Source organism: Lytechinus pictus, chromosome 7 (assembly GCF_037042905.1).
Source record: "Lytechinus pictus isolate F3 Inbred chromosome 7, Lp3.0, whole genome shotgun sequence".
Taxonomy (NCBI): Eukaryota; Metazoa; Echinodermata; class Echinoidea; order Temnopleuroida; family Toxopneustidae; genus Lytechinus; species Lytechinus pictus.
The window spans coordinates 14,293,264-14,311,366 of NC_087251.1; the positions used below are offsets into that span (position 1 = coordinate 14,293,264).

The window sequence follows — 18,103 nt, forward strand, 5'->3', positions numbered from 1 at the left end:
AGTGTAGACACCAAAAATGTTTCTCACATGTTGATGTTGTATGAACTCAGATAATTTCTGAGTGATATAAGTCATTTTAGATGCCATTTTGAAAATCCTCTTGGATTTTAAAGGAGAATGAAACCCTTGAAACCAGCTGAATCCATATCAAAGAGAAAAATCAAAGAAACATATTGTTGAAAGTTTGAGGAAGATTGAATGATAATAAGAAAGTTATGAGCATTTGAATATTGAGATCACTAATGCCATGTAGATCCTCCCATTGGCAATGCGACCAAGATCTGTGATGTCACACACGTACAACTCCCTCATTACTTTAGTACTTATTTCACTTATATTTTCACTTTTATAAAGTCTATCACAAGGTGAGGTGTTCTCTTTATGAGAGGACAAGTACAGAGGTTTCACAACATTATATCATTGATGAATCATTTGTCATATGATTAGAATGAGTAAAAAGATATGTTTTGGGGTATATTTTCAGTGTCCAAAAGGGGAGAGTTGTTCATCTGTGACATCATAGATCTTGGTCGCATTGCCAATGGGAGGATCTCCATAGCATTAGTGATCTCGACATTCAAATGCTCATAACTCTTCTATTGCTAGTCCTATTTTACTCAAATTTTTGTTGATCTTATTCATTGATTTTTCTGCTTTCACAAAAGCTAACTTGCTCCAAGAGTTTCATTCTCCTTTAAGGAAAAAATGGACAACTGGATATCATTGTAACCAGTCTAAACATATTTTTAAAACCTTGAAACCAAAGTGTGAACATCAACAATTTTTTTTCTTGGTGGATTTTAAATGAACTATGTCAAATTTTAAGTAACAGACTCCGATTAGACTCCAATTGTCGGAAGCCATCTTGGATGTTTAGACACACTAGATTACGGACTGTCCTTGTAACTTGTTCAAATGTACATGATGTATTTACTGACATATATTACACGAAATATGTCAATTTGTTAGTAACAGGAGCTATTCCATTTTTGGAAGCCACCTTGGATTTTTGGACAAACTTGACCACTGACTGTCCTTGTTACTTGTCCTAATGTATTATTTGACCCATTTAACCATGACATAAACATATTCCAGGATATCAAACAAACTACTTTTTTAATGCAGCAACAGCAATTTTAGACTCCATTTTTGGAAGCCATCTTGGATTTTTTTATATAATGGACAACTGACTGTCCATTCAACTTGTGATAGTGTATTATTTGACCATTGAAACCATGGTCTAGACACCAAAATCATATATCTCAGATTGATAGGAAATGACCTATATGTCCATTTATATATCAACAGCCATTTCAAACTCCATTTTTGGAAGCCGTCTTAGGGTTTTGGACACGTCAGACCACTGGCTGTCCTTGTAACTAGTCCCAATGTACTACTTCACCCTTAAAACATAGAAACCAAATTAAGCCACTGAAATTAGATGTTATTTGGTTGTCATGGCAATGACTGAAGTTATTTGTACATCAACAGCAAACATATCTATGCTTTGCATCTTAAAATTAGGGGAAATTTATGACAAAATGCAGATTTTAAACTGTTTTTCGATCAAATTTGGTGCTTTTCTTGGGAAAAAAGAGTTGTTGCCATGGCAACGGCCCATTTGCAACATTGATATTTATCATTAACTTCAAGCATTACCAAGGCAACCTCAAATTTCACCATTCTAATGAACTAATGCGAAACATTGTAATCTTTGTTCAAAATTAAATGACTGGGTCAAACCTTGAGTTAATTGTTATAAATTGCAGTTTCCACCTGTCCATTATCATGTCAACCATGTTAATTTTTTTTTCAAATTAGATGTTACTTGGTTGCCATGACAATGGATTTATATGTTATTTGCATGTTAACAGCAAACATATCTATTCTTACCCTAAAGTTAAGGGAAATGAAAGAAAAATCAGATTATACAGTCCTTTTAAAAAATCAAAACTGCTACTGTTCTTGGGTAAATGATCCGTTGCTATGGCAACAGGCCATTTGGAACATTGATATTTATCGTTAAATTCAAGTATTACCAAGGCAACATCAATGTTTATTATTTTAATTAGTTCATGCAGAACACTGACTGTATTATTTCCCCTAAATTAGTTGAGTAGGTCAGACCTTACGAATGCACATTAAGTTAATATTCATTGTATCTTTCACCTGTTTTTAACCTTATCATCCACTTTTTAAAAAAATTAGATGTTATTTGGTTGCCATGGCAATGGCTTAAGATGTTATATTTATAAATTAAGTCACAAACATATCTCGATTAGTACCTTGAAATTGGGGAAAATGGAATGATGATCATACCGTACATGTATTCTACATTTTTATCAATATTTTTACCTTTCTAGAGGGAAATAAGCTGTTTCCATGGCAACGGGCCCTTTGTAAAATTGTTCCTTTTTAAATTCAATTCAAGCATTTCCAAAGCAACATAATATTTTATCTTTATAAAGAACTCCTGCAGAACAATTTTGTATTTTTTGTTCAAATGAGGGGGTCAAAACTTAAGCATACAGATTAAGTCAATTCCAATTGTATTTTCCACCTATCCATTGTCTTGACAACCATGGTATTTTTGTAAATTAGATGTTATTTGGTTGCCATGGCAATGGCTTGAGATGTAATTTACACATTTAGCAACCAAAATATCTTTGTTAAGCACTGTAAAATTAGGGGAAAATAAAGATATATCATATTCTACAACTTTTTTTTAACCAAAATGTTTATTTTTCTGGGGAAAAACAAGCCGTTGCCATGGCAACGGACCAATTGGAACTATCTTGATGATCTTGAATATTTCTAAATTTCATATGCATTCAATTGGGAGCCTGAAAATTATCATTTTGGTCATCTATATCATGTTTATTTACCATTTATATGGGAATGTATGTTGTTTTGGAGAAATTAATCCGTTGCCATGGCAACGGCCGAAAATGGCATTTATAAATTTACCTCCCATCTTTAAAATAAATCTTATGGCATATACTAATACTTGTGAAAGTTTCATGCTTTAGTCAAAATTTGCACAATTGTTGTGATTTTTGGAGCTAATCCGCTCTACTATAATACAAAGCTCATCAATTTATCGTACAGTTGGATGGGATTGATTATATGTTGTGATCACTTTGGTCAATTGTAAGGCATGCAATAAATCAATATGCTTTCTGTTATGGAGTGCAGAAGATTGTTCTATTTTTCCCATTTTGTGTGTGCGTCTTATTGCCAAAGTGATTCATATCTAATTTTTTTAAATAATATAACTCAATATTACAATATAATTTCCATTACAGAAACTTGTCCATAAAACCACCTGCTTATAAAGTGTCACCTTTTTTGCCTCCCTTGTGTGGTCTTCATGTACAGGCTTAACTGTATTTCCATCAAACCTTTTTCTCTCTTTCAGACTCTGCATCTAATGTCTATCCATCATGTGGTTGGCTGTTTCTTGGCTGGGCACTTCACTACTTACCATTCTACTTAATGGGTAGAGTCCTTTACTTTCATCATTACTTCCCTGCGATGCTTTTCAGTAGTATGATCACTGGTAAGTCATTGTTCTTTCTTACAGAACTTTAAAGTAGCAGCCTCTGATTATTTTTTTTCATTTGCAGTATTAATCATTTGATGTAAATTTTGATTCATCTAGGCGAACAATAAATGAAAACCATGAAGAATTCAAAGTTTGTTGAGAAATGGCACCAAAGAGCTTGGCACCATTTTTTGGTACTAAGTAAATGGGATTAGGGGATGAAAGAGAATGTTGAAAATGCAGGGTGACATAAGTTGCACCCATATCAAATTCTTTTAAATAAAAATTTATGACTGCAAATTTCTAAATGAACATTGTTCAACGTGAATCATGACAAAATAATAAAATCATATTAACATCGTATTACACGAGTCATGACATCATTATGATTTAATGTGAATCTTCAGACTGTTTTTCTTTAAACCCTGAAGTATTTAGTGTGCATTTAGTAAGATGTTTGGTCTTACCATGTCTGAACAAAATAAAATGTTACTGAGCACTGGACTAAGTCTTTACTTTTGGACTTATCATTGATATTTTTTGTACAGGGATCTTTGTGGATCATGTGCTGAAGGTTCTAGAACTGAAGCTAGGAGGTCGTTTTCCTCACATTCATCAGAGTGGTGTAGTCATAATCCTGGCTATAATCATTCACAGGTAAATAACATGAATGCTCTCTCTAATGAAATGAAAATGGAAGCTAGCACACTATCTTTTGAATTTTGTGAACAAAATTTAATGTGATCCACAAATCTGTGTGGATCAAATTAAATTGAATACTGCTATTATGAAATACACTGTCCCATTGGTACTAAACTGAAAAATATCAATGCATGATGTTTAAGCAAAGAATTGTAAGATCTCCAAGATTTATGTCTAAATATATCATGAAGATTGGTTGCTCCAGAGAAAGATTGGGCATTGGATGATTAGCTCTTTTGTGATATACAAGGGCTATCTTGACATTTTAGGAAGAAGTACATTAAAATTCTTTATTTACCGGTAATCCCTTTCTTTGGGTTGACTGGTTTTTTGTGTCCATCTTACCATTGCAGTTTCTACCTGTTCCATCCTCTCTCCTATGGAATGATTGGACCAGTGGCAGACAAACCAGGAAGCCCAATGTCTGGACTCCTCTGGCTCTCTTCATGGGAGTTCTAATATAGGGTTCTGTAACACAAAGATCTGCAATCAATTGCAAAATGGTAGTGAATGATTATGATCATTGCAATGAGAACCATTGATTGAAATTTGCAATTGATTGTGAATCTTTGTGGTATGGCCTTGTGATGTGACTACTTCATCTTCATTCGATCAGTACTATTGACCTCTTGTATCGTGAATATGGACCCGGTTTCACTAGATTTGTTATTACTGATCACTACTCTGATATAGAAAACATATGCAAGCCAATCAACACTGCTGCTGGTAAAAACAAAATCTAGTTCAGATTCAAATTAATTTATTTTCAATATTTGTGAATCTTGAATCATTTTGAGTGAATTTCGTGTATTTAAAATCGATCATGAACACAAATGCCAAGTTTTGTGAAACTGGATTCAGAATGTTCAAGAGTGTAACCTAAAAGATATGATGCTGCATATTTTTGTTATTACGCAATTCTTGTTGAATATTTATGGAGTAGTGCCAAGCTTGCATCATTTAGAGTAAATCTTTATTGTGTCTTACTCAAGGCATGTATTGATACAAATACTAACTGGAAGGAATATGCAAATGATGTACTTGGAAAAACACTCTGAGAGGGAGATGGTCGGGGGTGGTGCTAGATGATTGTGATGTTATTTGATCATGTTAATGATAACAAATCTGTGTTTTAGATGTGATACTTTGCCATCATAATCTATTATTTGATTGTAAATCAAGACTGCTTTTATCAACAAGGATTTATTTACTTTGGTAGACTTGGTAGATTTTTGAACTTTCAGTTAATGTGTTGTGGCCCTAATGTTTATTGTGCTAATTTACTTATGCCAATTTTATGCAAATGTGTGCATCTGTGTGCATTTTCCTTTTCCCCTTTGTTTTTGTTTAGAGAGGGTTTTTTTTTTTACTTATAATTGATATAATTTTAGGAGTAGATGTAAAATGAATACATTATTGCTTGCCTCTGTTGTTGACAAATGAAGTGTGATTGATACATGGAAGAAGTGTGGTTGACAGAGATTAGTAAGTTTGGACAGGTTATTATTGAATTTTCTACAAAACAGATAGCCACTAAAGTTTATATTTAACAGTATATGTTTATTAGCAAGAAGGGGGTAAATTTTCAAGAGAATCTTATTTATTAGTTAGGTACGGAAGCCTGTATTGAAGCTCATTTGGGTACAACTCTGAGTCTTTCATATATTTATTGACACATTCATTTGTATGCATTACATTACATGAAGTAGATTTGTGTGTGAGTGGGTGTATGTGTAAGGATGTGTTTGCACATAAGGGTGTGTGGGTGACTGGGTATGGGTGTGTCCTTATGCATCTCCAGTGTTGAAGTCTTTGAATTACATTTTTTTCAATGCTATTATATTGCTATTCTTTTTAGTTAAAACAGTTTATTTTACCGGTGCTTATGGGTGTTCTTTTTTGGCCTGCTTTGATTCTTGTTTTTATATTTATTTTTTTTTTTGCTTTGCTGTAACAGTCTATATGTATCTCATGTTTGTACCAGACTTTAAGTCTGTTTAAAAGATTGTTTTATTTGTTGACCTTCAATGCAGCGTTTTTACTCCTGGGGATAATCTTTTCGTTTTGTGTGTGTTTCTTTTTAAAAGGGGTGCATGTATTCAAGTTTCAGTGCCCTTTATACAGCTTGCTTTGTTATTTATGGAAATCCTCTTTCATACAGTATTCCATTGTATCAGGTTGGACGTATCCTGGATTTCATCATGATGGGACTGAGTGGGATGGTTTTACAAGTAAAACAACTTGCTTAAAAGAGGAAGCATTTGCTAACACCCCCCGCCAAAAAAAATATCTAAACATGCCACAAATAAAAAAAAGTTAACCATTTGATAAATTGAAGCTTAAAAAAGGATAGGCATAATTCCACATTTGGTGGGGGAAGGGCTTCTCTACTTTTAGATTAGTCAAATACCAATTTACCATCAACGTCCAAGTTTTATCGCACCAGCCTGCATACTTGGGCTGGGGTCTATGGAAAATGCATGTTATAGCATAATCAGCAAGTCTCTATAAATAGGTTGAAATATTGACTCCAAAATTCTGTAATTTTTATAGTCTTTCTACAAGGATTTTAATACAAAATGGGTATATTGAACTAGTCTTTTTCATCGCATGACGGAGAGGGTGGGGTATTTCATGAAGGGCATGGTCAGTGATTTTCACTGTTAAAAACTACTGAAATCCTTGCATTTGATTGACTGAGAGCAGATTTGTCAGGGAAAAGTAACTGATATTGTAAGATGCTTTGTGGAATGCACCTCGGATGCAATATACAAAGATGAGTTACCGAGTTGGAGATAAAGTACATGTAATAGAAATAATGCACAGTGATTGTCTTGAAAACACAACCAATAACTTTGTAGGCCTACATTATATCATGAAGGAAGTATTTAATGATGCTCTTTGGTTAGATCATTGCATAGTTAATTGGTGCTAGTTCTATGTATTTGCCAATGCTCTCAGCTTCCATTATGGTTTGTATTTTAAGTATAATTCAGTCCATTTGTCTGCGTCTTTCTAGTCTCTTGTCATTTCATCTATTTAATAATTTAGTGATTTGTATTGTCTCGGTACTGAAATGGAGCAGCGTGAGTTTTCTACAGCCTGTAATAAATTAATGATAGCAGCAACTCATGGAGTATGTAAACAATTGTGATTATTCATTAGGGAGAATGGAATATGTATATATTTTTGTTGGAAATGACAGTTTGTCGAATAATAGTATGTATTCAGTTCATTTAGTATTTATTCATTATAGACAATTCATGATCATGCCTAGCTCCTTGACTTATGTTAATTATTTATTAAACAAAAATGTTTGGCTTAAAACTCAAAGTAGCCTTGAGACAGACTAATGGGGAATTGCAAGAAAGTTGCAATCAATTGCAAGTGAAGTTCAGGTCACAAAATCAGTCACAAATCTGGCAATTAATTGCAAATCCACACTTGATTACTGGTCTGCTTCTCCACCACTAGTTGTAAAAATGACTTTGATGTAGTTACAATTGATATATTAATTATGGATTAGCAGCATAAATTTTCAATTGATTACAAACATTTTCTTGTGATCTTTGTAGGTTTGCATGGTGGATTTTAAAACATGGAGAACGTTCACGTTTCACTATGTGTAATGTGAAGAGGGGAAAGGAATTACAGGCAGAAAATTGAAATGGAAAGACTAGAAAGGATGAAGAGGAAATTAGAGGTATTCTTTTCTTGATAGTGAGTGAAGTCCTGAAGGACTGTAAACCAGATGAGATGAGCTGAATATGGCTTGAGTAGCGATGGTTTGAGTAGTAGCAGGTTGAAATGAAGAGAGGTTACTCGACGCTTCGGGCAGGTTGATTGTCCGTCTTCAGGAGTGGGTATCACCATAAGCTATATGATGTATCCTGAAGACAGTCAACCTGCCCGAAACGCCGAGTAACCTCTCTTCACTTCAACCTGCTACTACTCAAACCATATCTACTCAAGCCATATTCAGCTCATCTCATCTGGTTTACAGTCCTTTTCAGGACTTCACCCACTTTCAAGAAAAGAGTACCACTCATTTCCTCTTTTCATCCTTTCTTATCTTTCCATTTCAATCTTTCTGCCTGTATTTCCTTTCCCTTCTTCACATTACACATGGTGAACCGTAAACCTTCTGCACGTTAAATATTTTCTTGCAACACCCCCTTAGTGTGATTTTGACCATGTTATTGAAGAATGTATTTTCAATATATGAGTAAAGTTAGTCATAAACAAATGATTCAGGTTCAGATGTCATAAGAATCATGTGCCGTGATTTGCTACTGTGAACTATTTATTATACATGTAATGTCAATCAATTCTGTCAGTATACATAAGAATGTTTTCCACATGCTTAATATGTTGCTGTCCTATTGGTTGAGGTGAATGGTTTGCCCATCAAAAGCAAAGGGGATGTTCTGCTTGTTAACTGATCTTTAAATTAAGTTAATATAAGGTCACAATGGACATCATCTAGGGTATTGGCGAAATGATAGTTTACCAGTGAAAATATACTAATGATTATGATGATAATGATTATATCAATGTTTGAAATAATGATAATGAAGATATAGGAATTAATATATGATGACAATAAATGTGAAAAAGTATTCTATAAAGCTTTCTGAAATTCTTCCATTACGATTTGTTTGGCACCAGAATATCATGGCGGTGGGGAAGGGGGGGGGGGCTTAAAAAGAGTAATGAGATGTTTGAAGACAAGAAAACAACATTCTCAAATTATTTACCCTTTTCACCACAATAATTTATTTCCAACTAATTTCATGTATAAGAGTACATTGCAATTACCAATGTGTAGTTTACACCATTCAAAATACTTCAATATATCAGTTAAAAGTTTACAATATAAAATCTGAATTCAACCTTACAATAGCCAAAAATATATAGTATCTAATTTTCTACAACCATTAAATGTAAGGATGTTAAGTTCATGAAGCTATAGGATTTCATTTCTTAAGATGAGGTAATTGTTGGCTGTACAACATAATACATTTTGTAGAAAATTTATATTTTTTTATAATGTAATAATGTTTCTCACATTGATCTGTGCCAGTTTGCCTTCATATTTGTAAATGGTCGAATTGTACAATTTATATTTATCAGATACATAAAATGTACATTATTAGACATTAACTTTTCTTTATAATCTTGCTTAACTTGTTGTATGAACAAAGCAAGTTTACAAAAAAATATTATTAGCCTTTTTTTAACTCAATAAGTCATTATAATACTAGTGTACAGTGTATGTAATATAATATCAAGTAACCATTCCAGTTGTTTAATTATAAAAGAAATTACATTTTCTTGTGAAAATATCAGTTAAGATTTAAAAGCTCAACAAATATGGATATTGATTTAATGCTTCTTTAAATCAAGGCTAAAAATGAGAGTTGTATTTATTAGAGCAAGCAGTATTATATTTCATTTTTGCATGTATAGAATAGAAGGAATCTAGTTTTTAATTCATATTTTTTCTAATATTTGTTTATGATGGGTTCAAGATCTGATTGTTAATGGCACATCAAACAGAAATAAAAATATTTCAGTATAGCTTCTTTTTAAATCGGATAATGGCAATGAATAAAATATGTCTCATGGACCAAATATACAGAAAACTAGAAATATGAATTGAAAAATAAAGTTTAATTTGTAACATACTCCTTACTGTACATTCATTCTAATGAATATGACAATTGTTTGGCACATCCAATAGCAATTTTTTTTCCCTCATCAGGTTCGATAATTTCAATTTGGTCAGAATCAAATTAAATTGTTATATTGTTTCAAGTATATATGCTAAAAACGTACATGACTATGCATTCCTAGATTTCAAAGGATTATTGCTAAAGTATTGAAAATGGATCGTCTTCTAAGGCTTATGTTTATTAACATTTAGTCATTTACAATGTATCAATTGCAGTTAAATAGTTTGAAATATCATTCAAACTTTGTTTGAGAATATTTACAATCTTGCCTAGCTTGTTTTTGTGAATATTTCATTTAAAAAGTACTAGAACTCATTAAAGTAGCCTTTGAGAGAGGAAAAAAGGTGTGACCTGGACCATTTTATTTAAGAGTGTACGTACGATTACAGGAGTGAAGTAAATCATGTTCAAATGATTGAGAATGAATGCCTTGTTAGTTCTGGGAATTTTTTATTTGAGTGAGCATTTTCTATTTCTTATTTTGACATAATGATTATGCAATATTTCATGCTTTACTTTCATATAACACAGCTTCATCTATCCCTGGAATAGCTGAAATTATTGGAGTTTTCTCAATGTTTACTATGATATTTGGAAATAACTCATCTTCCTACAATAAAAACTATTGAGATACATGTCCTGGAAATTCTTAAAATACATACATGTATAACCATGCTAATATTTATCATATTTACAAGAAATACCCTTTTCTTTTTTAGATAGTTAACAAGTGTAAAATTAGAAAACTAGAGAGATCTATGATGTAATCATATATATAACCTTTACCTGTAGAATGAAAGTAAAATATAAACTTATAGGCAGCAAAGACAAGTATATAAAAAGGCAAGAACAATGACCACAATACCAAAAGAAAGAAATAAAGTAGATTACCATTCGACTCCCGAGTTGTATATAATACAAATATGCATCTATGTATAGGCTAATATCTATTTTTTTTTGCACGTAAAATATTTCTTAAATTTCTATTTACAAACATGAAGATAAACACAGACATGTCAAAGATATGCTTTCTGTGTTTTACATTGTATTCATAGAGTGGAAATACTTTGGCCCATATTAATTAATATTACTGATCAACTAAAGAACAAAATAATACGAGAATACGGAACTGTTTAAATAATAGGTGCTATAAGAAAAAGTACACTTCTTTTCAATATACACACATTGACATATATCATGACATGATATTTAACTGAACTACACAATAAAAAATACTTCTTTGTACTCCATGAATGTCAGAGCATGTACACAACAATATTAATGATGATAAAAATAAGGAATTTATATAGATATGAAGTGTCATCTGTCTAGCTAAAAATCCATTCCAAGGCGCACTATTATCAACAGCCAAAATTTTCTCCCATATATAAAATCTATTCATCTCTAATTTAATATAATGTTTATGTACAATATGTAATCAGGATGTGATTAACCTTAAGGAGGAGTAATGGTCAATCAGAGAAAGAAAGAAAGGAACAGGGAGAGAGAGAGACAGAAGGGGGAGGTTTACTATTTGAGGTGACATTTAATAATATACAAATAATGCATGCAGCCGAGTGCGTAAGTGAAAATGCAGAGCACGCGACGTTTCTTTAGATAGGTGCCGCACTGTGCATGAGCCGCTGGCGGCGAGTGCCCAGTGTGCACCATCTGAAGAAACCAAGCTTTCTCTGCATTTACTTTTACACACGACAGAGCAAGTGCATTATTTGTTTTATAAAATAGCAACACAGAAACACATTCTTAAAAAGTTAAAGTACACTTTTGTTGGACTTCTACCGCACTGTCTGCTTGAGCATGCAATGTCAATTTTCGTTGCGCACCTTTTGCACTGCCGTGCACGCACAAAAAAAGTTGGATGTCATGTGACGCGTATTGGCCAATCGCGATGCTTGAAATAATACACCTATTTTATAACGCTAGTTAATCTCACTGGCACTTCAATAAATGAACACAAATTGGCCAACTTAGCTTCATGTTATTTTTATGTTCACATAATGTGCCTACTTGTTTACTGAACGATGCACATTAAATCAAGTAAAGAAAAATGGTGAAAATGTGGAAGAAACTAGCAATATTGAAAATATGCATACCTACATCAAATATGTTGCTGCTTTGATGAATTTCTTTCACTTCCCAGCAGCTGGTTTGTTCTCTACAGATGTTCATTTTTGTTTTTGGAGATTCTTCTCATTAAAATAAAAAGCAACTAAAAATTGTTTGCATGATGGACACTGATCTCCATGTCATAGTTATTATTTCCTGTAAATTGGAAAGCGGTTTGAAACTTCTTCAGTTACTGTAAATTTCTTCAGGATATGACATATTGTTTTCCTTTTTACTCTCTGATGTAGTATTTGCTACCTGGTTGTAGCTCCCAATGAATTAAGATGTTTGTTCTAAAGCTTCTCAAACATGGTGTCTTCAATGTACTGATATGCTGCAGTCCATGCATCCTGGACCTCACTGCTAAAGACTGACTTCCCAAGGCCTTGCTTCAGCGTGAACATCAGGGCACTCTTGGCAGCCTGGCAAAAAAGGTATATGGAAGAAGGAATTTATTATACTTAGAATACCAATTGAAAATGAAAGTTAATTGTATCCATACACACGGCAAACTGTATTTGTGCTGTTGAAAATATAAATGACAGAAATTTTAGACTCCGTTGAGGGATACAATTAACCCCAAGAAACCAAATTAATGTTGATATGTTTAGGTATTCATCCACATGGGGAAATATTTCATGTTGTTTAAAATTCATGTATATTGACTATGATCTTCCTGCTCTTTTTTAAAATTGATGCAAATATTGATTTGTCACCCTAGTCACTTGCTGTCAAGACAACTTAACTTTACCAAAAGCAATATTCTCATTGCAACATTGATTTTACTGTTAACATATGCCCTTTTGATATGATTCAAATTTCGATTTGTTTTTACTTTCATTGAGGCTTTGATAATATCAAATATGCAGTCAAGACTTAGGCAAATCAGTAGAAACTTCAAAAGTAATATAATCAGTGCAACATTAAGTTTTATGGGGTCAGATGCCTTGTCAGTAATGTATGAATTATTATTATCTTACCATGATAATTTTCAATATCTTACTATTATTGATGTTTCTTCACTCATTTTAAAGTGTAAACCAATTAAACTCAAGAACGATCTTATGAAATTTGTCAAGTTAACTCACCACAAAAAGGTCTTTCGTGACCCCGTAGCCTGAGTGTCTTGTTGCGAGCTGATGAAGCATCGGAACCAAGAACTCTGGATCCTCTAGGCCACCAACCACTTGACCCATGGTGCTCATAAATCTCTCACCATGACTGATCACTTCATTTTCATTTAAGAGCTTGTTGTAGGGATACTTCTTCTTGCCAAAAGAGAAGAGCTTTCCAGCTTTAGGATTGTCGCTGACCAATCTTAAATCAATGAACATGGAATTGGTTCAGGGTATATCTTTCCCACAAATTCAACGACAAAAATAATATAGAACAAATTGATAGAATTACATCATCTGGTTTGCCATTTTAAAACGAAAATTTCTTATCCTTATGCATTTGGCCCTCAGAAATCACATTCTTATCATCATAACATTGTCATCAAGCAGTTGTTTCATATCTAAACAAGATCTCCAGCAATCTAACTTATTTGTGATATTGATGATTACATTTACATAATTATATAGCCTTTACTATGATTCTAATTGATATACAAAACTCTCATTTCTGTTTCTATTCTACATCCAATCATGCTTAGCTTGAGAATAGAAATTTAGATTGTGTTTGGAGGATATGTGTTGGTGTGTTTTTAGATTGCGTGGATGAGTGTATTTATGGTAGGAGTGAGGGGGTATGTTTATAACAGATAGCAAGAAAAAGAAACTGAAACAAAAATACCTGAGATTCCATTGCACTATCTATCCTGTAATATCCTACTGTTACACCCCATCATATAGGAAAGGGCGCTACCTTTTCAATTTGTCATTTATAAGGACTTACTTTGCGAACATGACCGCACCATGCTTGTCAGGAGCAGAAGCCATTAACTCCCATGTACTCCTAACAAGTTCTCGCTGTTTACTTTTCATCATCTCTGTGCCCGTTGTCTTTCTTCCATCTAGTAGCTTTAAAGACATGACATCCACTATCAACTGGAAAAGGACCTCCCAAGCCTGACGAACTTCTTCCGTGAAACCATGGCCAAGTGCATCGCTGATAGCGAATAACAGCGCTTCTCCCGCATACTGGTTAACACAAAACAAAACAAAAGCACAATTAATGAGTATAATTCTTATTCTTGCCCAAATCTGTTGTTGGTATTTACAGACTGCATAGTTTTGAAAGAATCAGAATACATGCAGTATGATAATTTGATAGGAAAAGTAAAGAAAAGAAGCAAGAAAGAAAAGAAACAAATAAAAAGATAGAAAACATTCCTCTCCAATACAGTTGTTTTCAGATGCAATTCACTCATTCAAAAAGATGGAAATAAATAATTTGAGGAGCGGAGGAGGGACAAAGTCTTGTATGAAAGGTGCTAAGGAAAGGTGGGGTGCAATCCAGAACCTCATTGGTCAACCACTAGATATAAGCATCCACTCACCGGTAGATGTTGCCTTGTGACACCTAATCCATTATGCCTCTTAGCAAGTTCGTCCAACAGCGGAATGAGAATCTCATGATTCTCAAGATTATCGATGGCACTGCCAACCGTAGCCATGAACTGACGGCCATGTTTCCTGACATCATCGTTTTCCAGGAGTTGCTCATAGGTTAGGCCTTTCCCTCCAAATGGAAAGAGGGAGCTGACCAGAGAGTGATCTGATGCTAGCCTGTATTCAAAACATTTTGAAAAAAGATTTAGAACTAGTTTTCACTTAACTATATCCTGAGGACAGTATTTGGATTGCTTTAGAAATTGTAGGTCAATTTTCAACCTTGTGGACAAGAGTTACGGTGTATATCAATAAAATTCAAATTAGAATCAATTCTACAAAATACTATCAAAATTTCATCCAATTTATAATTTTAACCAATATAAATGATTCGTTAATCAACAATTGGTGTTGGACTACTTTCTTCAGTTTTCATTGGCTGAGAAGTGCAGGTGTCTGACTGTTACTATGGTAACTGTCCGATAAGGACAACCTGTGATCAGTGCTTACAACTTTAATGATCTAGCAACTTGGATCCATTTTAATGAGACAAATATTCTTTTCCATTACTTGGCAAAGACGACAGTGCCGTGTTGTTCAGGATTCTGACCTAACACCTTCCATGTTCGTTTCAGGACTTCAATATGGTCAAACGATATGGGTCCTTCAGGAAGAACTTCTGACATCATGTCAGAAATGAGTTGGAAGACCACCGACCAAGCATCTTTCACTTTACTGGTGAACGAACTTCCGAGACCTTCTTTAATGGCGTACATCAAAGCTTGTCCGGCCGGCTGTAATTTACCAAAAAAGAAAAGAAAATAGTTTTCAGAGTAAACTCACAGAAAATGATAACATTTTGTTAATGTTTGCTGAGGCACGTAGTTCATAATATTTAGAAAAGGGGAAAGGAAGCAAAATTCTCTCTGTATGGAAAATGATAGAAGAGGAGAAAGGTGGAGAAGAGCAGTGTAGTGGCTGTTTTTTTTTCAATAGCTACGGTTATATACAAGATCGATGATTCGGGAATGGTCAAAACTCAACCTAAAATATTATTAATGTTTTTAATGTATTATGTGATAGGGTAGTAGGATCATATTAGTTTTCATTACAACTAGCAAATCTTTGATAAACATAAGTAATGAGTCTGAACCATATGACACGTCTAACACTAAAATAGCTAATCTACGTACTTATCACCCTATTGATTTTGAATTCATGCAAGATTGTTCACTTGAGAGTGTGAAAAAGAAACAAACCTCAAAATGCATTTTGGTGACGTTGTACTGAATATGTCTGAGTGCTAGTTCCTTCAAGACTGTTGCAAGATCGTCTACGTTGTCAAGATTTTCTACGGCGAGGCCGATGGTTTCCATTACCTTCGTCCCATGAGCTCGGACTTTCTTGTTGGACAGCAGCTGACTATAGCTCAAGTTTTGATCTCCGTATGGAAACAATCGACCAACGATTGGATTTTGTGTTGTTAGTCTGTGGTTAATTTGGAAAAATATAGATCTTTGCATTTAGCATTATGAATTTTAAAAATAATTCAACAATATTACCAATGGGAGCAGAAAGAACAATTATAGCTACCACATAGAAATCTTAAAGTATCATACCTGCCTGAGAACAAATAAATTGAGTACAATTTCAAACAACTTATTTTGGTCCTTAGATATTATGAATAAGGAATGAATTCGATAGAAATTTTGCCAGTTGTGACCCTTCAAAATGTATTTGGGCAAATTTATTAACATTATTGAAGTAAATTTGATAATATACACTACATTTATTATTAACTTAATATACATGTTTATGTTTCAATCATATCTAAATTCGCCATCATGGCATTTTGAAAGTTGAAATAAGAAATGGGTATTCCATATTTTGATGATTGTAAGGCTGAGCCATTTCTTTTCATTTTTCGCCACACACTTCCCTACTATATAGTAAAGCGGATAAGCCAAACAATTGTGCAAATTATGACTAAAGCATGAAACTGATATGATAAACATTGATGTTGCCTTGGTAATACTTGAATTTAACGATAAATATCAATGTTCCAAATGGCCTGTTGCCATAGCAACGGATCATTTACCCAAGAAAAGTACCAGTTTTGATTTAAAAAAGGACTGTATAACATGATTTATCTTTAATTTCCCCTAATTTTACAGTGCTAAACAAAGATATTTTGGTTGTTAAATGTGTAAATTACATCTAAAGCCATTGTCATGGCAACCAAATAACATCTGATTTGAAAAAAATAACATGGTTGACATGATAATGGACAGATGGCAAATGCAATTTATAACAATTAACTCAAGGTTTGACCCAGTCATTTAATTTAGAACAAAGATTACAGTGTTTCGCATAAGTTCATTAGAATGATGAAATTTGAGGTTGCCTTGGTAATGCTTGGATTTAATTATAAATATCAATGCTGCATATGGCCCGTTGCCATGGCAACGACTCCTTTTTTCCCACAACAAAAGTACAAAAATTGATCGAAAAACAGTGTAGAAACTGCATTTTGTCATATAAAATTTCCCCTAATTTTAGGGTGCAAAGCATGGATAATTATGTTTGCTGTTGATAGACAAATAACTTAAACCATTGTCATGACTACCAAATAACATCTAATTTCAGTGGCTTAATTTGGTTTCTATGCAATGGTTTTAAGGGTGAAGTAGTACATTGGGACTAGTTACAAGGACAGCCAGTGGTCTGATGTGTCCAAAACCCTAAGACGGCTTCCAAAAATGGAGTTTGAAATGGCTGTTGATATATAAATGGACATAGCTCATTTCATATCCGTCTGGGATATATGATTTTGGTGTCTAGACCATGGTTTCAATGGTCAAATAATACACTATGACAAGTTAAACGGACAGTCAGTTGTCCAGTATATCAAAAAATCCAAGATGGCTTCCAAAAATGGGGTCTAAAATTGTTGTTGCTGCATTAAAAAACGTAGTTTGTTTAATATCCTGGAATATGTTTATGCCATGGTTAAATGGGTCAAATAATACATTAGGACAATATACAAGGACAGTCAGTGGTCAAGTATGTCCAAAAATCCAAGGTGGCTTCCACATATGGAATATAAAATAGTCTTTGTTACTAACAAATGGACATATTTCGTGTAATAAACCATGGTTTTAAAAGTAAGTAAATACACCATGTACATTGGAACAAGTTACAAGGACAGTCAGTAATCCAGTATGTCTAAACATCCAAGATGGCTTCCAACAATTGGAGTCTAATCGCAGTCTGTTACTTAAAAATTGACATAGTTCATTTAAAATCCACCAAGGAAAAATTATTTTGGTGTTCACACTTTGGTTTCAAGGTTTAAAAAATACCTTTAGACTGGTTACAATTATATCCAGTTGTCCCATTTTACCTAAAAAAATCAAGAGGGTTTTCAAAATGGCATCTAAAAT

At 33.5% G+C, this 18,103-nt stretch overlaps 2 protein-coding genes across 2 annotated transcripts in view; one reads left to right on the top strand and one right to left on the bottom strand.

The window, feature by feature from the left end:
- Positions 1-10,324, top strand: part of LOC129264907 (protein O-mannosyl-transferase 2-like) — a 35,950-nt gene extending 25,626 nt beyond the window's left edge. The window contains exons 15-18 of the mRNA XM_064101997.1: positions 3,419-3,559; positions 4,093-4,201; positions 4,600-7,817; positions 8,219-10,324. Coding sequence (XP_063958067.1) covers positions 3,419-3,559; positions 4,093-4,201; positions 4,600-4,705 — 356 coding nt within the window. The 3' untranslated portion in view covers positions 4,706-7,817; positions 8,219-10,324. The remainder of the gene's footprint in view (positions 1-3,418; positions 3,560-4,092; positions 4,202-4,599; positions 7,818-8,218) is intronic.
- Positions 9,002-18,103, bottom strand: part of LOC129264905 (uncharacterized) — a 42,753-nt gene continuing 33,651 nt past the window's right edge. The window contains exons 32-37 of the mRNA XM_054902867.2: positions 15,920-16,148; positions 15,231-15,454; positions 14,609-14,837; positions 14,005-14,249; positions 13,197-13,425; positions 9,002-12,530 (exon numbers count right to left, since the gene is read on the bottom strand). Coding sequence (XP_054758842.2) covers positions 12,402-12,530; positions 13,197-13,425; positions 14,005-14,249; positions 14,609-14,837; positions 15,231-15,454; positions 15,920-16,148 — 1,285 coding nt within the window. The 3' untranslated portion in view covers positions 9,002-12,401. The remainder of the gene's footprint in view (positions 12,531-13,196; positions 13,426-14,004; positions 14,250-14,608; positions 14,838-15,230; positions 15,455-15,919; positions 16,149-18,103) is intronic.